General features: G+C 49.2%; 1 protein-coding gene across 2 annotated transcripts in view; it reads right to left on the bottom strand.

Moving 5' to 3' along the window:
- Prkca (protein kinase C alpha) overlaps nucleotides 1-24,524 on the bottom strand; it is a 394,797-nt gene that overhangs the window by 9,538 nt on the left and 360,735 nt on the right. For both annotated transcript variants that reach the window (XM_027946194.2, XM_071603594.1), the window contains 3 exons: nucleotides 18,518-18,598; nucleotides 10,808-10,915; nucleotides 8,855-8,995 (listed from right to left, as the gene is read on the bottom strand). In XM_027946194.2, coding sequence (XP_027801995.1) covers nucleotides 8,855-8,995; nucleotides 10,808-10,915; nucleotides 18,518-18,598 — 330 coding nt within the window. The remainder of the gene's footprint in view (nucleotides 1-8,854; nucleotides 8,996-10,807; nucleotides 10,916-18,517; nucleotides 18,599-24,524) is intronic.

Below are 24,524 nucleotides of genomic sequence, written 5' to 3' on the forward strand. Positions count from 1 at the left end.
TCACTCTGAATTTCTTTGGAATTTCCCCCTGCCCCGACTCAAGAGAGAGAAATCCCATTTTAGCAAACGAAAGCTTTTCTTAAACTGGTTCACTTAGGTGAAGAGACCAGGGGTGCAAGGACAGGCCAAGGGCAAAGAGGAAGAAATAAACCACTGATGTTTCACACATGTCACCACGGGACAAACGGGAACAGGACAGCATCTTAGAAGGTCACGGGGGAAGCAAGCCCTGGAAAAGCTGGAGGTTGAGTCTGAGGATCAGGTGAGGTCCAAGAATCAGAAGGATGCTTATCCTGAGGAAAATCATACCAGAAATCTCCTTCCCCCACTGAAGGGCCAGCAGGAAGTACAACTATTTTTTACCACAAGCTCAGTACTGTGAAAAATATCACTTATTTTTCTACTATGGAGGGTCTCTCAATACTTTACAAATAAGCCCTCCACATCTCTTAGCAAAACGAGGCCCAGAAATAGACAATATCCTTTAGGTGTTTTTCAAGATGTTCTGTAGGTAACTGCCACTGTCCTCATATCACCTCCAGAACCTACTGAAAAGGATCATGGGAATCAGGGCTGTTCAGATCCTTTGGAAAAATGAACAATAAACTCAACAAGCTATTGCGTTCTCAAGGCAGAAGAGACTCTGCCTACTACCTATGATCCAATCTGACTCCACTGCCAGCTTGATGGGCCATGGGCGCCATCTTGGAGCTGAGCAGGGAGGAAGAAGAAGCAGAGAGGTGAAAAGGTTAAGGGGGAACCTTGTGGGACGTGTGGATGAACAAGTGAATGAGTGACAAATAGAGCTGGGCTGACAGCAGACAGCCTCCGAGCATTCCTCAGGATGAAGCAGGAAGGTGGTTACCACAGTCATGTGAAGGGCAGCTTCCATGGCACTGTGTGACAACACTCAGTTTTGGTCTGTCTGTGACCTCAGGGCTCCAGACCACCTGAAACAACAGCAGCTAAAGTGACGTGTGAGCAGAACTCCTGGGCTCGTTGTGCCTGATTCACCTCCGGTGCTGCTCCCCCTGACCCCCACCTTTCACCAACTGAGGTTTTATGCTGGTTGAGATGTATTTAGGACCCAACTAGCTTGGGACAAAGAGGGGGGTGGCGGGAAGCACCACTGGGGGTGCTAGCACCTGAGGGAAAAATGAGGGCACGGTGGAGTGGTCACAGGCCCCAGGGCACAGCTTTGGGGAACTCCTAAAGGTAACATGGGGATGCGACCCTCACCTTCTCGGCTGTCGTAAGGATGGAGGGAGCTGGCACGTATGGGATTTCCTTAATAAGCAATGTGTCGTGACCCGGACACAAGGTACAACACAGGGAGCCAGTGCCCAGCAGGTAAAGGGCGTCTGACCGACTTTAGAGAGAAGGATGAACACTATTAATAATGTACCTTCCCCTTCCTTAGTTCTGGATTAAGGAATTACCTCCTTCATCACTCTGACCTTCCTGCCCATTTGGTAAGTTCTTTAATTAATAAAATGAGCCCAGGAGAAGTCAGACATGCTGAAGACCTTATAAGCACAGACCCCTCCTAGAAGCCAGGGCTGCAGAGCTTCCCCCACCCACGCCCGCTGCCAAGCCCTGGAGTCCTGTGGAGGGGTGGCGGGGAGAGCGGAGGCTGGCTTCTCAGCTGTAAGCCTTACCTGAGAGGTCACCAGGTATGAGCAAGTAACCCACGTGCTGGGCTCAATCCTGCCCTGGACTGCAGTGTCTCAGTCATGTGGAACATGACCCCACGGACGCGGCATGGGAACACGAGTAGCTCAAAAACACAGCTGTTAAAAAGCAAGACCAACAGGACCCAGAAGAGGGGGCAGAGCGCAGAACAAACGAAGCGTAAAGGCATGTTGCAGCACCAGAGAAAAAGGAAACATGGAAAGGAGGAGGAGGTCCCTCACAGTCCCTGGACGCCACAGGATGTCTTTGGGTGGGCGTAAGGAACCCAGCATGTGCTTCCCGTCCCAGTGCAGGGCAGGCCTCAGCAGGGTGCTGTGCGGTGGGGGCACCACAGAGAACATCACCGAGGCCTCTGAGCAGCTTCCTCACGGTACAGCCTTCGTTTAGGTTAAATAACCCACGGCAGAAGTGAGCCGGCACGGCGGGCCCTGGGCTTCCCTGGAGGGAAGGTCTCCGTTTTCTAACCCTCCAGGGTGGGGGGTCTTCGGCCCCTGCTCTGCCCTTCCTGGGGTCAGCATGCATGGCCAACGCAAGCAGGAGCACACGGTTAGGGGTTACAGTGAGAGTTAGTTTGCTCGTTTAGTCACCCGAGTTTCTGGACATGTGCTCACCGAAGGCCTGGATGCCCACTGAAGCCAGTGCATTTTGGTACAGAAAGTCTGGAGAATAAGAACGGATAGAGGACAGCATTTGGAGAACAGTCAGCTGCCGGCCTGGGACCCCGAGAACCAGAATGGCTATGTGACGCTTGTCACGAACCCTTGTGTCTGACAAGGGGGAACCCAGGCCATCTAGCATTGCCACAGAGGTGGAGAGCACAGAACCACTCACTTATGTAGATGTTTACACACACACACACACACACACACACACACAGAACTTTCTGGAGGTTACAGAAAAGATCCCAAGTAGTGGGACCAGTCACTGGGGAGGGGAAGCGAGCAATCACCTTTCGGCCTATATCCTGCTCTACAGCACGGCTCTTTATTCCACCACACAGAGATACTATTTTAATAACTAATAATTGTTTTAGAGGGATGACCTCCCCCACCTCCTGCCGGTGTCACCTGTGGGAGAGATGGAGGTGACTGTGATTTCTAAACGCACCTTACCTGTTGCCTTGGAGCCTTAGCTCCAAGGGCACATGCTGTGGAGGAGGGAGATGAACTCTCTCAGAGAGTTTGCAGATGGATACAGGCCACGGACATCAGGGGTGGACTCCTGTCTGAGTGAGAGCCGTGTGTGTGGGAGGGCAAAGGTTCTGGCTTACTGTGAGCTGTTTTCTATGGAAATTCTGAGGCTATTTTCTCACACATTCTATTTGGACTTTATGAAGTGGCTAGCTTTTCAGGAGAACCGTATAAAGGCCATCATTGTCAGGACCCTCACCTCAGGCTATGGAAACCTGTGGAGTCACCCAACTTGAGGTGCACGGGTCTGTATTTATGCCACCCCTCACCACTGAAGCAGCCAGGTTTGCAATACTGCTACTTATTTATTTATTTTTAGGTGCCAGGGATTGAACTCAGGGGCACTTGACCACTGAGCCACATCCTCAGCCCTATTTTGTATTTTATTTAGAGACAGGGTCTCACTGAGTTGCTTAGTAGCTGTCTTTTGCTGTGACTGGCTTTGAATCATGAGCCTCCTGCCTCAGCCTCCCAAGCCGCTGGGATTACAGGCATGCACCACCATGCCTGGCCTTGCTACTTATTTGTATTGATTATTATTTATAATGTCTCCTTTTTCTTCCAATCACGGTGGAATTTGGTACAGTGATTATCAAAGAATAGATAAAAGTGCTCGCCTCTAATTAACCAAGTAAAAGGTGCTGTTTTAGATTGGTTGTAAAGGCTTGAATCAAACCTATGTCTGTCATGATGGGATTTCTTTGAGTCTCCAAAGGCTGGTTAGTATTATATGCTGTCAGCAAAACTCCCTGAGCCTCAAGAATCTCAATTTTAATCAGCACCGCCCTTGCTGGCTTGATGGAAAGACCAAGCGAATCTGCCTGTCACTCAAGAGAACTGCTCAGATGCACCGTGGTATTTTATGGGTTAGATGGTCACTGTGTGGCCTTACCTTTTTTCCTTGGACAGCTGCTGCTCTGTATGAAGAACTTTGTGGAGTAATTAGTAAAAGAACATTGTACCATGAGATGTCCTTATTTTTAGGAAATACACAGGGAATTATTTAGGTGTAACTTAGTCTCAATGTTTTTTTTTCTAGAAAAACTGTGTGTGTGTGTGTGTGTGTGTGTGTGTGTGTGTGTGTGTGTACACACAGGCTGAGAAAGAGTAGGAAGAGAATAATACAAATGTGATAAAAACTTAACACTTAGAGAATCTAGGTAAAGGGAAAGCAGAAATTCTTTACAATATTTTCCCAACTTTTCTACAAGTCTAAAATGAGAAATTTTTAAAAATTATTTTTAAACAATGAAAAGGATCACTGCATCAATTCTGATAATTAGACCATCTTTGAACTCTCTCTACAAGCTAATGCCATTGTGAAATGCAGAGGTTCGTGGTGACAGGGACACTCAGGACTGTGCCTTCTCACCACAGTGGCACCTACGCTTTGTCTCCATGTTTTTTTTTTTATTCTCTTTGGCTCTTGCTGCAAGGATGACAATGTCCTGATAAAAGTTCTTCTATTCTTTTCTATGTCTTTTTGATAGAATAATTACAGTGATTTCCCAAGAAAAGTCACTTAGGAAAGACAGGCCCATTTCCAAAGTGCTCTGCCTACCTGTCAACTCTGGGCTGTTTCTTGGTGTTAACTTTATGGATTAATTTTTCTCTCTCTCCAATAACTATTAAAGTGCGCCGACTGTTTCCGGCCTGCCTGTGAACTAGCTATTCTACTCCCTGGTGCCAATGGACCAGATTCAAAAAAGAAGAAAAAATCAATTAACTTTTCATTTCCGGTATTTGTGTAAACTGCTCTTTGTGACAAGCAGGAGGAAGAGAGATTTGAAGGCTGGTCTCAGTCAGTTTCTCCACATGAATAATAAATCAGGATAAAAGCCTGCAAAGGTCAAAGCGACGCGATCAGAATATTGGAGCATTCATTGTTCAGGCAATGTCGAAGGAAAGGGAAGTCTTTCTTGGGCAGGTTTCAGGTGGGCCAAGCTGGCCGGTCACCCCCTTGCCTGCCTGATGCCAGGGGGACGCAGGGGACCACTTATTTCTTCCCCTGTAATTGAAGATTAAGCTTTTCAGAGGTGACATCGCTTTTACACTAAAAAAAAAAGCATCTTCTTAGGTGGCGTCTTCTGAACAGTGAGTGACGGGCCACTGCTCGGTGTGCTACACCAAAAGTCAGGCCAATGCTGAGCTGGCACTTCTGTCTGTGCAGCAGGGTCCTCGACATTGTATCCATGAGATCACTGGGCCCAGCCTGCCTTGCACATGTGTCTGCTTCCTCTCCAGCATGTCTTGGCTTTTGTTTTGCAAAATAAACCAGCACACGGAGGCTCTGCCCTGCTACCTGATGGTCCTATCTTCCAGAAAATCATTTTCCTTCACAATGGCACATGGTGGTGCTTTGGACAAAGACAAGGCTCTGTCCAGGACTGGACTCTCGCCGTTTTGGCTGGTACAATAGGTTCTTCCCTCACCTCTGAGCCTCCAGACACCTCAGGTGAGTTGGCCACAGTCCCCTACATCTGACGCCCAGAACTCTCTCCTTTATGTGTGACTTATGTAGAGCCCAGGTCATGGCTGAGCTGAAGCCATGTCACTGGGCGATGGAAAGTCCTGTGAGGAGCCTGCTGATGGACCCCAGTACTATGAAGTGTCCTTTGTGGCAGGATCTCAGAGTTTGCAAGACACTTCCGTCTAAAGGTTAACTTTGCCAATGTCACTTTGGCCTTCAGAAAGACGATAAAAAGATCACACACCATGGGAACCCTGATACTTCCAGATAAGCCCTGCGGCTGATGATATAATCCTTCCACACTCCTTAGGGGAGTCAGCGATTCTGGAATAATCTTTCCTTGGTGGTGCCCACCTGTAATCACGGCTGCTCAGGAGGCTGGAGCAGGATGAGCATAAGAGACCAGCCTGGGCAATTTACTGAGACTCCGTCTCAAAATAAACAATAGAGAAGGCTCAGTGGTAGAGCACTCCTGGGTTCAATCCCCAGTATTGCAAAAATGAATAAATAAATAAATATAAACAAAGACGACAGCCTCGTGATTCTACAAATATAAATTTGGTCTCCAGGAACCACCCGGCAAATAACCATGAGTACTTCAAGTCCTGCGGCTGGTATTTTGCAACAGGCAGAGGCTCATTCCATGGGGCCGGGAGCGATCCTGCACGGACAACAGCAAACCCTCCTTAATCCTGTGAATCTCAGGGAAAATAGATTCACCAGTGCTTGCTAGCCTGGCTTCACCAAGATGGACGAGCTGTGTCGGGAGGGTCCAGAAGGCTCTTGGGCACCCTCTGGGACCAGGTCAGTGCGTGGGCAGGCCAGAGGCCTGTTGCCTTCCTCAGCAGTGGGCCAGAGGCTTGGGCTGCTGCCTCCCTCTTTGACATAACAGAACCATCTCTCAGAAAGTGCTCTGTTCTGCATTTATTCTGTAAACTGGACTCTTTGGTTAGGCCTGGGCCCGGAAACTCTTCAGCAGGAAGCTGGGAAACCACAAACCAGAGTCACTTTTGCCTGTGGCCAGCTCTCGCCTGCCGCAGGTGCTCAGCCAGAGCATCTGCAGCTTGGAATGAAGTTGCTTCCTCGGGTCAACGATGTCCTCTCCAACCACTGGAGCTGTCCTTGGTGTGGTGGTCACTCCAGTATGGTGCCACGAACCAGGTGCCCTTTCAGGGAAATGCCCCTCACCGGAGATTAAGAGGCCGACTCTGCTGTGGGCGTGTGGCCTGGTGCCAGGAGCTGGGAGAAAGCCAGGTGTTCAGCAGCTGTCCGCTGCCCTCCCGGGGACCAGAGCACCCCCACTTAGCTCTCTGGCCTTGATGTCCTCTGACGCTGCTGGCTTCGGTCTAGCCTGGGTGTCTGTGTGTCCCAGGGGCCCCCCTCCTGCCACCTGTGTTCTTCCTGGCCCTGTCCTCTAGTCCCCCTCTGAACATGGGGTGGGGGGGACCAGAGCACCCCCACTTAGACCCTTGACAACTTCAGCTTGAAGGTCTCTGTCTACAATTTCTGCTTCTGTCTGAGAGTTTCGGGGGCTGTTTCTTTACAGCCAAAGGCCATTTATTCTTCCTTCTTATTTTAACCAGCACTCAGTTCCACAAACAAATAAGCAAACAAGAAAACCTACAGCAGCTCTCCAGCCTCAGCTGCCCGCCGTGGAAACCACTTTGCTTCCCGTGACCTCAGTGGCCCAAAGGGAGCAGCTCCCATTGTTGGCCGCCTGAGCTAAATCACCTCTGACTTTCTCCGCGTATGACTTTAGGTCAGAATGCCCGTGGAAAATGGGAGACTGAAAAGACCCTTTCTTCTGAAATCAAGGTGGGAATAAATAGAGGAAAGACAGTGTGCTTCACGGTTGGCTTTGTGGTGCCTCATCTCCTTCCAGAAAGTGATTGACAGGTCATTGCATTCTGCGGGACCCTGGGAGCGGGGTCCCTGGGTGTCTCTATGCTGCTTCTATAAAGAAATGAGCTGTGCTTAAGACGCTATTGCCTCCTTTTTGCATTTTAATTTAAGAAGAAAAATAAACATGGAAGGCAGAGGCGGGTGAAGAAGTCCCCAGCAGAATTCCCTAAGGAGCCATCTGTGCCCAGCTCACCCCCCTACCCAAACCTTACACGGGGTTTTATACCCTGAAGAAGAGGATCTGCAGAGCGCCTGGCGTCCAGCGCAGGCTGCAGAGAAGGTGGTGGCGGCAGACACAGGAGGGCTTGTTTGGAACGATGATTCAGGAGGAAGTCAACTGACCTGATTAATTTTGGTTTTGCTTCAGCCTGTGCTAAAAATGTCTTAGAAAAAGAAAGTCCAGGGGGCTCTATTCTTGGAGCGGAGCACACAAAGGCACTTTTGTTGTGGAAGTTGCTACTTTGAGAACAAAGATGTGGTTACCCAGTCAGTAACTCCGCCACCCTAGGGGTCCCCTCGGCCTGCGCATGGGGCACCCACTGGAGGCAGATCTGGGCTGAACCAGATGTTCCTGATGCTCACTGTGGTCTACAGCATCTCTCCTTGTAGTTCTGGAAGAAAAGCACTAGGGGCGCTAGTCCAGAGCTGGCCAAGACATGGCAGAGTCGGGAGGTACAGACCCACCAGCCCTTAGAAAGGGGATGGAGGGAAAAGCAGGCACTGCAAGGTGGCATGTGGGTGAGTGAGGAGGTTGGCATCTTAAAGATGCTGTTTCTCTCTAGAGTTCAAACATTAAGAAAGGCAGCACTGGCTGCTATCAGCCATCAGAACAGGCTGTAGGGCTGCCATGAGATGGAGTACTGGTGTTGGGGGAAAGGGCACAGACTTTGTTCTACCAGCCGTGTGTCCTCAGCAAGTTACACAACCTCTCTGTGCCTCAGTTTTCTCAACTGCATACTGGGGACCATGATGTCCATCTCACAGTGGGTGCTGGGAGGATTAAATGAATTCACGTTCATAAAGCGCGGACAACAGGGTCTGCTGCATAGTTCTATTAAATAAATGGAAAGTGGATATCACACAGGCAGGATCTGAACAATGTTGGTGATGTCAGAACCGGAGGTTGCCATGCACTCCTTGTTGGGGACACAGTGGGTGACATGGGAGTTGCACCCAGACCCTGCTTATGAGTTAATAAAGATGAAGATACTCCATCCAGGACCCTACCAAGGCAACACAGACCCAGGAAAGCTGGAGACAGACCTGAGTCCTGCTGAGGACCCAGGGCAGGAAGTACAGCTCTGCCGGCCACGGGTGTCCCCCCAGTCCAGCCCCCAGAGAAGACCGCCCTGGCTCTCCATGGGTCTGGGTGCTCTGCAGCTGCCCTATTGCGGGTGAGGAGCGCTGAGCTTCCCCTCGTCCATCCTTCCTGTGCAAAGTAGCAGGACTCCTGGCCTCTCAGACCACAGGGCAGCACAGGTGGTCGCTGGCCATTTTCCTCCCGCGGCTGAGGCCAGGGGACACCCATCTGCTCTCTCGGGTGGGTCACGCCCTGACTCTGGGAGTCGGACCCAGACACGGGCTGCTTTTCTGGACTCACCACTTTGGGCTTGAAGGGCGGCTGGATCTCCCTGTTCTCCAGCTTTTCCCAGTCGATCCTGCGGAAGAAGGCGTGCTCTCTCACGTCCCTCTCCCCCTCGGGCCCACAGCCCAGCCGCTTGGCTGGGTGCTTGGTCATCAGCTGCAGAGAAAAAGAGAAGGTGGGTGACAGTGGTTTCCCGGAGACACACGTCCCTTTGCCTGGCTCTGCCTCCCGCCCAGTGGTGCAGGTGCCTGGACGGTCCCAGAGGCTTACCACGGAGCACAGAGCTGTCGCTGGGTAAGTATGGCCTTCCTAGAGTGACGACAGTCACAGTAAGGACAGGGGGAAGCAGTCTGGATCCATGGAAAGGGAATGAGAGGAATTCAAACAGGCCTCTTCGTGCAGTACCTGTCCTGGGCCTCCCGTTCTACACGTGTATTTGGTAAAAAGGGACACTGTCACTAGAACCGGTGCGCACAGAAACCAGCGGGATGCTGTGATGAGCTTCAGATGCCTCTTCAGGGCTTGGACCAAACCGGGATCCAAGACCCCTGGGTTAGAAAAATGCAGACCGTGGCAAGGAGGCGACTATTGAATTTCAAGGTGCCTGCGGCAGAATGCAGGGGCCACGCTGGCCCGAGCTCCTTGGGCAGGAGCTCAGTTGCTCTGCGCTGGCATCTCTGCCACCTGCCCTGCCCTGGCATCTCTGCCACCTGCCCTGCCCGGGGAAGATGCGCAGGATCAACACTTTGTGAGTGAGTGAAGGAACCAGAGATGTTAAGAGTGTGCTGCAATCCTTCTCACTAAATCTGAAAATAATGCTGTGACCTAAAACTTGACCATTAGAAAGAAGCCAAGCCCTGACCAAGGATTCCAGCCCCGGGCACTTCCTGACAGGGAGGAGCTCAAGTGTTCATCAGAACACAGGATCCAGGGGCTTCGTAGCTGGTCCGTTTGTAACAGCCTTAAGCCAAAGGGAAACCACCCAAGTGCCCCACAGGTGGGGGGAGGGTGAATAACTGCAGTGAGTCCACACAAAGACCAGGGCACGGACAGGGAAGCAGAACACAGGCACACAGCAGTGTGGCCGCAGCTACAACCCAGTGCTGAGCCAAAGGCGCCATCCCCGTGCACATGATGCAAGATCCCGTCCGCGCCAAGTTCAAGACCCACAAGGTGAAGCCGCACCGTGGTCAGGAGAGGGGACACTGGACCCCTCGGGGTGGGGAGCACCTGGAAAGTGGGACAGGAGGGGCTTCCAGTGTTCTGTTTCTCAGCCTGGCTGGGCTTACATGGGTATATTCATTGTGACAGCTCGTGGATCTGTAGGCTGATGATTTGTGCCTGTTTCTGTAAGTTTGTCATATCTCAAAAAAGAAAAGAAAAGAGAGAGAGAGAGAAACAAAGCCAGGTGGAGTGGCACACACCTAAATCCCAGCTACTCAGGAGGCTGAGACAGGAGGACAGCAAGGTCAAGGCTAGCCTCGGCCACTTAGTAAGAGCCTGTCTCAATTAAATTAAATTAAAAAAAATAACTGAAGAGAGCTGGGATGTAGCTCAGTGGTAGTGTGTGCCTGGGTTCAGTCCCCAGTACTGAGGGGGTGGGGAGACAGAAAGAACTCCCTCATCCTGAGGGAGGCAAGAGAAGAGACCTACGCCTTCCAAAGGCCTGCAGCAGATTCTGGCTACCCCCACCCCATGGCTGTAACAGCTGGACTGGAGACAGAAGTCCAATAGGGGGAGATGACACGGCTGAGGCCCAGGAAGTGCCCAGGAAGTGTTGGGATTTGAGTTCCCTCTGTCCTCGACATGTCCCTCCATGCCCTGCATGTCACCAAGTTCTAGCTCTCGGTGGCCAACGGCAGTGGTGTGCCCATGCTCTTGCCGGCATCTCTCACAGAAGCCTGGGAAAGGCACGGCCAGGTCTATCCTCCTGGTCCATGGTCACTAAAGGGTCCCAAATCCACTTACCCCTTTGCAGATAGAGACGGCCTCTTTGGACAAGGACTTGGGATAGGAGACGTTGTGCTCCATGATCGACTGGAACAGCTCATCTTCATCCTCACCATCAAATGGAGGCTGTTCCGGAAGAGAAACATGGGCCAACACTCAAGAGAAGTGATTCATTCACATGGTGCCTGGAGATTCGACTCGGCACAGAGAAACAGAGCAGGAGCCGGTGCGGCGCAGGCGGCGGAGTCAGCTCAGCTAACTTGGGGGTTTATTTGATTATCTTTAATTAGGCTGTCTGTCCTGTGTTTTTCATTTTTAACTCTGTCCCTTTAATTATCCTGCCCCGAGCAACCCCAAACAATCTGTAGTGAACATGTTTTTTGAGGAATGCTTTTAATGATTTGCAAACCAATTATAATTAATCCATTAATCTTGCAATTATGTGCTAAAAATCTAATTATGATCAAGTCAGATTACAGATGGCTTTGTGTGCAGAAGGTGAGAGGGTAGAGAATGCCTCATGCCTTCAATGGGGGGAGGAGACTTCAGAACGGGGCAAGGAGCATGTCCCCTGACCCAGGAGCTCACCAAGGGGCCTCCTGACCCAACACGGAACAGTCTGGGGGGGGCACGGGCACCCGCACAGTGGCAGCAATGGAGCTTAGCCTCCGAGGACACCTCTCCTGCCCGTTCTCCTGGGTTTACAATTGCCACGCTGAGGAAAGTAGGTGACATGGCACCGGGCAACATTGTGGCTCTGAAGTTGGGCAGATCTGGGCCAGAACTCGAGCTCCACTGCTTCCCAGCTGGGTGGACAGGCAAGTGGCTTACCCATTTCACAGTGGGGTTTTCTACGACAGGTTTCTGGGGAGTCTACAGCACCTGGCACTGTGTGCTGCACTAAGAGCAAAGGAAGGAAACCTGGCGGTGGTCGGTGAGGCCGCAGAGCCTCTTGGGAGAGGCTGGGAGACTTCTCCAGGAGCAGAGGCTGAGCCACCTGCCCTTGGAGCCTTTCCCTCCAGCACATCTGGGCTCCCATCCAATGATCTGTCACCCTGGCGGGCTGCACAGGGTAGGAATGGGCTCATGGGAAATTCCTTCAGGATCCTCCTTGGCTCAGGTAACCTTGAGCTTAGCATAGAGAAGGCAGAGCCGGGGGGCATCCCTGTAGAGAGCCCTGGCCAGGAGCTGAGTGTGGGTCAGGTCACAGGAGCCACGGACAGATGCTGGGTCATAAGGGTCTCTGCCTTTGGGGTCAGATATGGACAAGTGAGGGTTGGATGACTGGTGACACTTGATTGTGTTTTTGTCTAGAAATATAAATAAATAAGCCTCCTTTCCGGTTGTAAGTGCATGCTGTAGAGAATGTCTTATTTGGCAGAAACATGTAGGTGGGTGAGGAGAGCTAAAATTAAGCCTGCCTGTGAATAAGAGTGGGCAGGGGCAGCCTGCCACGGCATGCGTGTTGCCACTGGAGGAGGGAACATGGCACCCAGGGGCCCACAAGCAGGCCAGATGGGCAGTCCAGCTGCAGGGGGCAACTTGTGCTAGCAGGGGCATGTGTCACCTCCATCCCCAGAGGGCAGAGCAGGCCAGGCCAGGCCAGGGATGGGGGAGGGCTGTTCTTGGCCAAGAGCTGCAGTGATGGCCAGGTCTGCTGTCCACGTCATCACCGCATCTTCTTGGCCTGATATCGTGCACCCTACTTTTTCTCAGTGCCTCTCGTGATATCCACATGACCCCTCACCTTCCCCAACACGTGGTCCAGAAGTGGCCAAGTTTTGGTGGAGATTTTCATAACTCAAACAAGGTGTGAGTTCTGCTCTGGGCTGTGAGCTGAGCCCCTCCAGGAGCACGGAGCCTTGGGTGGGTGGGCACGTGCTCTATGGTGTCAGTGGTCTCCTGGAGGTGAGCGGGGTGGGGGCTCTGTTTCTGGATCACCAGTCCACATCTCACAACATGGCCCACTAGGGTCTCTGGTCAGGATCAGCTACGTAATTTGCAGGTCTTGGACCCTTTATTAAAAACCATGAAGAATTTCCAGATGGTGATGGCAAAGCATCCAACCAAACTCGCAGCTCTTCTGAGCTCAGGCTTGGTGTGGCTGCCCAGGTTGCACACCCACGGAGCCGGCAAGGGTGGTCAAGTGACAGAGGCACCAGCAAGATCCAACCAGCCCCCCTGGGGATGCTCAAGTCCCAGCAGCAGAAATGCGACCCAGACAACCCCAGCCCAAGCCCTAAAGGAACAGCGCCCAGAGACACTTGGGTGACCCTTCTCCAGGAACCCTCGTGTTCGGTGCAGGGTCTACCACGTCTGCTTGATTGCTTCGTGGCATGGGAACCCACTTTGCCAGGTGAGCTGTCCTCACCTATGCTAATTTCTGAAATGGAAGCTGCTGTGTGAGGAACTGGGTTCTGTCCACTGCAAGTCAAGGGAGAACGCTTACCATCAAGCCTTCTCTGTCCCCCGTTAGGTCAGGTCACCCGAATCCTGACACACTCCAAAGAGGGCACCCTAGGACATCCATCCTACAGCACACTCCTGGGTCAGAGGGCCCAGGCGGGAGACCTGCGCTAACGCCCACATTTCAAAGCCCTAAGGCCTCTAGTAAAGAAATCTGCTCTACTCAGTGTGAATCTTTAGTCTCAGCTGGAAGGATCCCCAGAGGCCCCTCAGGCTGGACATTTGCAGCAGGATTCCTAAACCAGAACCAAGCCGGCATGCTTGGGATGGAGCCTCAAGATTCACCCTTGGTGGGTCCCCAAGGATTAGGGCTTTTCCTGTCACCATACCCCAGGTCACGCCTCTACCCCTCAGGTTCTTGGCCCACTGTGACTCTAAACTGGTGGTAAAACAGGGGCAGGATGGACTTGTGGGGCAGAGCGGCAATGATGTGACAGTAACACTGTCCTCTTGGGCTCCTTCTCTATGTCCAGCACCCGAGGAGAGCTCTGTGGGCTCCGCTCACTCAATCCTGGGACCAGTCCTACCATGTGGGGACCAGAAGCCCCGAGGACAGGGGACATCACTGCGGTTCAGCTCCGTGCTTTGGCCAGGGCCACAGAGTTGCTGTGGAACAACCGGGATCCTAACACAGGTGTCCTGACTTCTGAGCCCGAGTCTCGGCCACCATAAGCACTGTCCTGCCCACAGGGACCCAGGAGCTGGATGGTGGAGGAAAATAAAGAGGGGGCTGTCCCCCAGGGCCTGAGATGTGTGAAGACTGCTCTTGGCGCCATTCAGTGGGATCCTACGATGAGTGCCCTTTTGTCCCTGGCTTGTTTCAGGGTGGTGGCCACTTGCATCTTAACCATGCCTCCCTGGTCAGTGGGCTCTGCTGGGGCAACAGACACTGGGAATTTCTCCAAAATCTCAGACAACACATTTTATTTCTTGCCAATGTTGCATGCCGACTGGGGGTCGCCCAGGGCTCTGCTGACGCAGTCATTCAAGGCCCCGCCCTGATGGAGTGGCCGCCATCTTGGTCTGCGTGGCAGAGGTGGGAACAGGAGCTCTGTGTCTTCTGCCAGCACTCAGTGCCTTCCCCGGCACACTTCCCCTCAGAGCTCCTTGGCCAGAACCATGCCCCACTCAATCACTGGAGAGCCAGGAATACACCCTACTGTGTGCCAGAGTGCGGAGCAGACCAAAAATATTTGGTGTCTAATAGTCATGGCCATTGCAATCAGAAAAGCTTCCCGGAGCTCTACTTTACGTTGAAATTATGTAATATGAGGGGGAGGGGAAGTCCACGAAAGCAACCCCTCCATTCTCCTCGTCTAAATATTCAAAGTGCAAAACCTGCCTGGACTCTTAGGCGTTCTTATGTTATTTTCCAATCGTGATGCATAACCTGAAGTTCTTTGTTTTTTCACTGCTGCAAACACATCTTCTCTGTAGCCACCAGTGTTCCTGTTCCGAGTTGAGTGCCACCCAGGCGATATGTCATTTGTCCACGGGCACATTTACAACTGCTTCCAGCGCTGTGCTCTAATAACTAACGCTGCTATAAACACCTCCGTGCATATCATTTTTTTTTGTCCTCTGAATCGCCTCCTGAGAATGATATCCTGGGTGTGGGATTGTATGCCGAAGGATGTGAACATGTTCCTGCCCTTGGTAAGTCCTCCAGGTCACCCCAGGAGCCTTCTGACAGGCAACAGCCTGCTCTCAGGCCTTGTGGTTGAAGGCAGGTCAATGGTGACAAGCTGCCATTATATTCCTTTTCTCTTCCTAATGTCAGCTACTTAGCCTGGGGACCATGTGGGAGTGTGTTGCCCAGGGACTTTGAATGTGACCATTTTAGATTGCCTCTGTCTCCTCTTTAGCCCATTCCCACGGCTCTTTTTTAACTTCTATAAATCTGAACTCGGGGTTCCAAGCTAGAATCCCTCCTAACAAGTCTGGAGTTTGTGTGAGTTTTCTGGATGGGCAGTGCCCCTCACCCTACTTTAGAAATGTGTGATCTGTGAGTTTCAGACAGACAAGTGAAGGGTGATGGTTTTGCACGAAGGGATTCCTGAATCACTTCTTAGTAGTGGTGGTTGGAGCCCTTCCATATTTATTTGCAGATCCCTGAGGACCTGGGACAGGGGCTGGGTGAACACCCAGGGACCACTTGGGCTGAAGTTCCAATTACTGAGATAAAATACCCATTATCAGGAATACCCATTATGCATCAGGAATGAAGATAGCGTAAGTAACTTGGGTAGAGAAGGACCTGCAGAGGAGAGGGCTGGTCCCTTCACCACGAATACTGTGAACACTGGGAGCAGCTGTGCGCTTGCTAGAGTGCTGGGCGGGCCCTGCTCATGCCCCTAAAGCAATCCTGTTTGTCAAGCAACCTCAGGAACTGAATAAAGACTGAGGCTGTTTATACTTAACAGCCCCTTGGCTGCTGACAATAAATAAACCAAATGAGAAGAAATTTGCAATAAACTATTTTTTTTCTGCTCATCTTCAGCCCTCTGTGGTGAAGGAGAACAAATTCAGACCACAGCCCTGCCAACAACTTCATCATGAATCCTCCTTTCCAATGGCTGCATCTATTCTCTTCGCCAGGTCTCTGAGGTTCCCGCAGGTCTGAGGTGCTGGGCGGCTATACCTGAGGAACCTTCATCATCTTTTCTGGGCTGAATTACAAACCAGAAATTCACTTAAATTTGCATTGAGCAATCTGCAAGGAGGCTGATGGAGGGTCCCTGAACGCTACCCGTTTGCAGCGGGAGAGGTGAGGACTTGGAGAACAAAGGCTGTTATCTGGGCCTGCCTCTGCACCGAAGGCGAGATGATGTGTCATTTTTGCAAAAAAAGAAAAAAAAATCACCATTTTCAATAGAGATTACGAAGACTTCAAGGGATGCGCACAAGGCAGGCTAATTATCTCTGAGTCTGGGAAGGGAAATAATGGAAACACACCACAGGTTTACGGAACCACTAGGTGTGGGGAGCAGGAGCCCAGGGCTCTGCAGAAGGTGTGGGCCAGGCCAGGACGCCTTCAAAGGAGGACTTTGAGGCAGGCAGGACTTCAGTGTGTACCCCAAAGGGGACCTCCTTCCGGGTGGGGTACTCCCTGAGTTCTCACCTAGAAAATGAGACCCCAGGAAGGCCTGGAGAAGAAGGCAGGCAGGCGTGGGGCTGAGGGGTAGGGCTCGGCTGCAGGACTTCGTTCTGGAACTCCCTCCTGTGGGCCAAGAGTTGACTCATGTTACGGCCTGTGGAGTGCCCTTGGCAGCCAGCCTAGGGTTCCGCTCTGCTGCTTCACTTGTCCTTTGCAAATGAGACTCTTAATGAAAGCAGGGTTTGTTTTCTGGGCTCAAAGTTCGAACGCTCAAATGGGATCAAGGACGGGAACTTGGCCTCTTGTGCCTTCATGAACAGCGTGGCTCCCGGAGGCTGGTAATTCAGGGTCCAATTGTATTGTCCAAATTTTATTGGGGAGTGAATTTCAGGTGCAGACGGCTTGTATTTGCAGCCACTGTCTCACGGTCGGTGGTTGTGTATGTATAACTGGCTTTTTTTTTCTGTTCTCAGACACCAAGAAATTTGGCCTAAGAACAGGCTTTGATTGAGGGGGAAAATCTAAACAAATAAACAAGCCACTCTTTTGATGTCAATCAAGTCTTCACACCATTGAAAAAGAATGAGCAAATGTAGGTTAGTACCTTATATCTCTCAATATCCAAAGACTACATCAGTACCTAAGAGATTTGAGACAAAATGTCGGAGATATGGAGGAGATATCAGTGGCTTTCCACCCCAGAGTGGCCTAGCAATGACCTCCTTGCTCACATACCAATGATTTCTTCTCCAACCTCAGCCTCCTGCTCCCACTAGCTCCGTGCTCTCACCACACTGGTGACTTCCCTGCCTTTCAACACAGCCACACACACTCCCACCTCAGGGCCTTTGCACTTGCTATTCTCGCTGCTGGAAAGGTCTTCCTCCAGCCATGGTCTCACTTGCTTTCGCTTCCTTTGGTCTATTCTAGCTGAAATTTCAATCTTTGCTCATCTCTATCTTCTTTTCCTGCCTCATTACTTTTCCTCTTATCACCAACATACCATGCATGTTCTTTATCTAACTAGTCTATTGTCTCTCCTTCTCTAAGCTGCACGCTGATGTAAGGATTGTTGTCTGTCTCATTCTCTGTCATCACTGAACACACAGTAAGCATTTAGTCAATGAATAAACAAGTTCACAGACGCAGCATGTCAGAAGAGTCCCTCCCTCTTTCCCTCCTTCCTTCCTTCCCTCTTACTGCAGCGCTGGGTTCTAACCCAAGCCCTGTGCATGCCAAGCTGGTGCTGTACCGCTGGGCTGCAACCCCGTCCAGAAACAAAGACTTTTTGGGGGGCAGCTCAGCCACTCAGCCTATTTCTGTCCATTCTCTTGTTACAGGGAGTAATTATAGCAACACACAGGGGAGAGTTCACTGGAGGAATCTGAGGTCCTGTGAGTTGGTGGCACTCAGGGATAAAAGCAAGCTGGTCCTTGAGTGACCATGTGGGTCAGTGTCACCCCTACCCCCACCCCCAGTACAAGGCCAAGAATGAGTGTGTTACCACTGAGATCTGGAGGCGGGCTGTTTCCAAAGCAGCTAGGGTGACTTACTCTAAAGATATGACATGAAAGCCATCATATCAGAAAGTGTCACCTTAGGACAGAAAATGTCACCTTAGGCGACACTGTGTTTGGTTCTCTGATACAAGCCACACCCTGAGAGAAGTCTCCTTGGCCTTTGCTAAACCGGAAGTTCAACCTCACTGGATCTTTGTGCAGATACTGTGGACTGCCAAGGGGGAGTCCGGGAGATGGGAGGAGCCATCAAATTCTTCCTCTTATTTAACCTTCTTCTTAAATAATGACACTAGTTAGGCATGTGGGCCCCAGGGGGGCGATCTGTGCAGACAAACTTGCGGGGAACCCTAACCCGACCCTCGTGGGGAGATACTGGAAACTTACAGCGGCCGCTGCTGTCATCAACGTGCAGGGTGCTTTGGGCGTGACGGGAAAGCCACACGGTCTGCACCCCAGGCTGCAGCTCTGCACTTGAGTTTTTGTTATCAGGAGATAGAAGATCATTTCCATGTGCACCGAACACACTCTCAAGGGAAGTCAGACCCATACCAGGGCACTCCACTGTCAGGCCCTCCATCAGTGCCCGGAGCTGAAGCAGTCACAGGGGACACAACAAACAAACAGGAGGCCGTAGCTCCACGTTACCTGGCCAGCCAGCATTTCATACAGCAGCACGCCATAGGCCCACCAGTCCACGGACTTCCCATACGGCTGGTAAGCGATTATCTGTGTGAGAACAAACACATCAGTTATTTTTGGTGGTAAATCACAGAGCCCCATGAGAGCAGGAAGTCAAGTGCAGAGGCATGGGTCCATGCAGATGATGCGGGGTAATCCCCGTCTCTGATTTCCACACCAAGGGTCCTTCAAACGGGCCACATGCAGAACCCTGGCCCCATGATTCACTGCCCAAGCCCTGTTTTGGGGATTCCTCTTCCAAGTCCACATGGAGATGCTGCAGCACCATCTCGAGGTAAATTAACAATCCTCGCTGGTGGGAAACGTAGGGACGCTGAGTTGGAATTAATTTTTGGAAAACAAGAGAGGTCGTTCAGAGCTGGGGTCTGATACGTAAGACCATCAGACTCTGCAACTAAGCTTTGCTGAAAGTGACCAGATGAGGAGGAAGATGAAGAGGAGGAGGAAGAATGAAGTGATACTGTGGTCTCCTTGTGTTGCATGTTGAGGTGCAAAGATGGGCAGCCAGTCGTTGAGTGACTCATGATCTAGAACATTTTTAAAGAGGCAAACAGTGTAATATCTGAAACTTTTTGACTCAAACCAACCAACTGTAAAAGAGAAATCTTGAGACAATTGAGAAAAATGAAGACGTGGTCTGCACATTAGGTGAGAGGTTAAGGGACTTGCTGATTTTGTTAGGTGGCGTAATTGCAGGGTGTCTAAATAAAAGTGTCCTTTTCTATTACAGATGAGTGTGTTTATGGGTGAAATGTGTGAGAAATGAAGTATTCATGGGTAACACGACATTTGAGATTTTTAAAAAATGCTTCAGTTAAAGATGTGCAGAGTGAGGAATAGACTAAATGAATTGGCAAAGTGTGGGCAGCCGTCAGTGCCTGGTCCACAGGCAGCTTGTTCTCCTCCTCCTCTACCTTGTGGGTCCCAGAATCTGCAGAGTAATTCTCTAACCACCCCTTGGGGGAAGGGAGTGATGCTGTTTTGAATTTCTAAGTGTGATGTGACATTAAAACACTGGCTTCATGACCTCTGAGGGAGGCCCTGTGTCTAAGCCCACGATACCCAGGCCCGTGGATCGCACCCAGGATTCGAAGTGAAGCTGTACTAAAGGCGCCTGGCACGACCATCCTGCCGTCTTATATATGGCTTTGACTTTGAAATGTCCTAGGATATTTTTTTTAATGGCCCAGAATGTCTACTTATATGTCCTGGGACATTAGAAAACTTTCTGCTTGCCAGACCTCCCCCATTTATTTAATGCATTACTAATATTTATGTAGAGTGAGAAAAGTCCCTGGGCTTTGCCCAAGTGTTCACACCAACAAGAGGGCACATGTTTGGACGTGGCAGTTTCGTAGCCCATCTTCTTGACAAGAGTGATAACTGTAGGAACTCATGAGGAGTCCTTAATTTCTTTTACTACCTTTGTTATTTTCTGTATACTCTTTTCTGGAAACCTAGAATATAAACATGCACATGAAACCCACCAACATTAAAGTCTGTAATCTATTACTTGAAGATGATATATGTCATCCCAGTTTCCAGACAGGAAACTCTTGCATCAAAGGAGCTGCATATTTTTCTAGTCTTTTGATACAATGGCAAACTGCCCTCTCAAACTAGTTGGACTGAATTTAAACCCCTACCCAATGCTACTTTCGTGTTCCCATTCATTAGGTAAAATCATTCTTTTATAAAATCATTTTATTTATTTTTTAATTTGCCAAGCCATGAAGGCTCATTCAGTAGAAAATAAAAGGGAAAAAAATAAACCTCATATAGGAAACTAAAATTGCTTAGAGTCTCACTACCCATTAATAATGTTATTGTCACATAAAATCTTTCCATCTCTTTTCTAGGTATAGTACGTCTGTGTATGCATTTTTACAGATGAGGATTATGCCCATATACTCATCTGTAGTCTGAGTTTGATAAATAGATCACGAGCATCTCTGCAAAACCTCTGATTTTTTCCTGTAGGACTAATTCCAACATATAGAATAGTTGGGTCAAAGTAACTGTTCTAGACCCAAAAGCAATACTTCTAGAACACATTTCCAGATTACTCAAGAATGGAAGCACACATACACTCCGCCAGCGGTAACCGGTGCTGGTGTCCTGAATTCTCACCCACATTGGGTCCTGTCATTGTTTCCAAAATGGGCCCATATGATGATTGAAAGTTAAATTTCAATGGTCTTCTTATTTTCATTTTGGTCACTTCACATTTTCACATGGGAATTAGCCACCTGCGTGTCTTTTCTTAGACTGCCTGTGTACTTTGCCCAATTTTCCATCATGATTGATTGCTTCATTCATTCATTCATTCATTCTTTTGGAGAATATACTAGGGATAAAAATCTAAAAAGGACAATGTCCCTACTCTCACTGAGATTATGCGGACACTTGTTTTTCTTACTGATTAACGAGAGCTCTTTATGTCTTAAGGACATCAACTCTCTGTTGTCTATTTTACAAATAGTTTTGCAATTGATGATTTACTTGTGTTTTGTTTATAATACCTTTGGATCTTCAGAAATATGAGCTTTTTAATAGCAGAAACACACAAGCTTTTCTAGTATACATTCAACCCCTAAGTAGTAAAATAATATTTAATATAATTTCTTCTAGTTGTTTTATGGATTTACTTTTTTACATTTAGTAGTTTATTCTACCTGAAAATTGGAGCATGGTATGAATAAGACTTCCTCCCGAATGCTAACCTTTTATCCCCAGCTTAATTTAATGAATAATTCATCCTTTTAAAACTGGTTTGCAAAATCGATTTCATCCCATAGTAAACAGCCAGCTCAGGTCTCTTCCTGTTCCCCTGGGGAGGCTCCCATGGAACCTTCTGGTACCAAGGAAGCCCTTCCCCAGTCCACAGATAAAGCTGTTGTCCACTTCCCCTTCCACAGGACTGCACCTTTCCAACACTTCTCAGAATTGTAATGAATACATAGTTATTTGTTGAAAGGCTCTACCCTGGTAGATGAAAAATGCTCTGGAGATAGGAACCACGTTGATCCCTGTGGCCCAGCATCTAGCAAATGCCTGAGTATAAACATGGTTCCAGAAATCACAGTATTTACCCGCATGGGAGGGGTGCTTAGTTGGCACTACCTCCTTTGATTCTTCGATAACCCTACGGGGTGGATAATATATTCCTATCTTCCAAATGAAATAAACCAAACAAAACAAAAGCTGAGGCTAAGAAAAAGTAAGGAACTGTTCGAGGGTACGCCCAAGTAGTAAGTGAGAGAGTAAGGTTTGGATTGAGGCCTTCCTGCTTGGGAATCTGCCCTACAGGGTTCAGCTGGATCACCTGATTAGAACACACCTCCTGATGGGTACCAGCCGGGCAGCCAGTCATGCTGGAAGAAGTGAAAGTGCGCATCCTAATACTGACATCTCCCCTACCCAAGTCTTTCCTGGAGTTAGCAACACTGAAACGCCACTTTCCTAATTTCATCAGAAAGAAGACATTAACAGGGACTACCAGTGAGTCTTTGTGTCAGACACGTGGATAGCCGGGAGGCTTGGCTGATCTAGCCTGGCACCACAAGCTAATCTGGTTTCTCTTTCCCCCACAGAACCGTTGATAAAGAATGACTATGTAATCTCCCAACTGCCCAGATAAAATTTTTTTGGAAAACTCAAGGTTAATAAGCGTCAGGACCAGTGTGTAAATCTCCTATTCCAGCATTCCACTTTTAAACATTATGTCATATTGTCACGTGGGAGACACTAGTGTAGGCTTAGGAACTGTTTGTTTCGAGAATAAATGAAGGAGTGAATAAGTGAATGAGGGGACAAATGGCCTTGCATACACTTGGATCTGTTCCCTGTCTTGACATCTGTTTCCACGGGAGCCCTCAGTTTCCTGCACATACCTGACAGAGGTGGAGCCCTCCAGAAATGCGTACGGCTGAGCGGATATGAAGTGCTCCCAAGAATGGAGGCATTCCACCATCCACCACGGGAACCCTGCTCACCTTTCTGTCTCAGAAGGACTGGAGGAGGGATAATCCAATGAGTGAATGGGAATAGACTTCTCTTGAAAACTATAGGGTGCTATGAAAACATAAAGAACTACTAACATTTTGATCAAATTATAACCCCCTTCCCTTAATCTTAGTGGGAAATAATATAATTAGTCCAACTGTTTTGAAGAGGACTTGAATCAAAGGATTAAGGAGTCCAACTTCCTCCTCCTCCTTCCCCTTCTCCTTCACCAGGGATTGAACCCAGGGGCGCTTAACCACTGAGCCACATCTCCAGCCCTTTTTTAATATTTTATTTTGAGACAGGGACTTGCTAAGATGCACTAAGTTGCTGAAGCTGTCTTTGAACTGGCGATCCTTCTGCCTCAGCCTTCCAAGCAGCTAGGATTACAGGCATGGTATCCACTATGTCCAGCCCCAACTTCGTCCTTTAAAGTATCACAGGTCCCAATGTCTCGGCTAGTGCTATTCTCTAGAATGATACTCTAAAAAAAAAAAAATGTGACGAGGTTCCATAAACACAATTCTTGTCTCACACAACCAACTCTGTGTAGTCTTTGCAGATCTGCATCTGACTTATATAATCAAAGAAAGATACATCTGTGGTTCCAGGTAGGACATGTGGCTTTCCCCTGGCCAACTCTTGCAGAGAGAAAAAACTGCAATAGGCAGTATGATTCTCAAGATGTTCCTGGGAGAAAATAAAGCTGAAGAAGAAAGCTGTGGTGGGGGGGCACTTCATTCAGTGGTTAGCTGTTAAAATACTTCTCCAACAAATCCATCCAAAGTGAAATATTAACCACAGGAAAATTAAGATCGGGGGTGTAATGGTCACTTGGAAGGGTCTATTTTAAAAGAACTGAGTTCTGTGTTCCTCGATACCTTAGTATAAAAAGGATCGAGACTGATATATATGTGGGATTCCTACCTCAAGACAACACAAATAAAGCCATTTCCTTGAGATTATTGGCAGCATGAGGTTTGCTTGTCCATTCTCTAATTAGTACAAGCTTAGTACACTTAATCTGCACCTGTGAGCAAAGAAAAGAATCCACCCAAAATGGCTTGGATAAATCCTGAAAATTTTTGCTCATCTCCAATCCAGTGGGGTGGAAAATTTCACTTCAATTCCAGAGATACAGAACCTAGGCTCATGGCAAGGCTAAGCCTAGGCCAATCCTAAAAACGAGTAGGTGGAAAGAGTTTGAAGAAACTGGCTATTGTATTAATAAGTCGGAAGATAACTTAGAATCGAGGGACCAAACCCAGCATCAGATAGTACCCACCAAACAGTCCAGGTGCTCCCCTATGCTTCCCAGTCTCCTTTGCTTTGGGGCCATGTAACTGCTCCTGGCCAATGGATGGTGAGAGGAAGTGATGATTCACTTCCAGGTCGAGGCAGTTAAATGCCCACCTGCTCCTGACCCTGGGATTCTGACACCATGCGTTCTAGATGGCTTAGCTGCGAGATGGAGGAGGGCTGCCTGACATGCACCACACTAAGCGTGAGCAGGAGTAAATAAATATTCATGGTGCAAAGCCACTGAGATTGCAGGGGTCACTGTGGCAGTGAGAGTTGGTCACCTGATAATAAAGCTTCTTCCATGTAAGCAAATCTCAAGAACTTAGCTTTTCTACAAACTGACTCGACCAAGGAGAAGAGCAACAGGAGTTGTCTTTGAAAGATAAAGTTCACTTGCTGAGCACCTGATATGAGAGATGCTCTACACCCTTTTTCTCATGCCATCTGATGGGGCAGAAATTATTGCTATTTCCACTGTGTAAGTGAGAAGGCTGAGGCTCATGCACCTGAGGGAGCTGTCCAAGGCCAGTCAGCTAGGAGGTGGTGCTCTGCATGTTAGCGTACTTGTGTTAAAGACACACTTTATGGCTTCCAAATACATTCCCTTTCGGATTAATAAAATATTAATCAAAGAGTTTTGGAGATT

The sequence above is a fragment of the Marmota flaviventris genome, chromosome 17, assembly GCF_047511675.1.
Source record: "Marmota flaviventris isolate mMarFla1 chromosome 17, mMarFla1.hap1, whole genome shotgun sequence".
Lineage (NCBI taxonomy): Eukaryota > Metazoa > Chordata > Mammalia > Rodentia > Sciuridae > Marmota > Marmota flaviventris.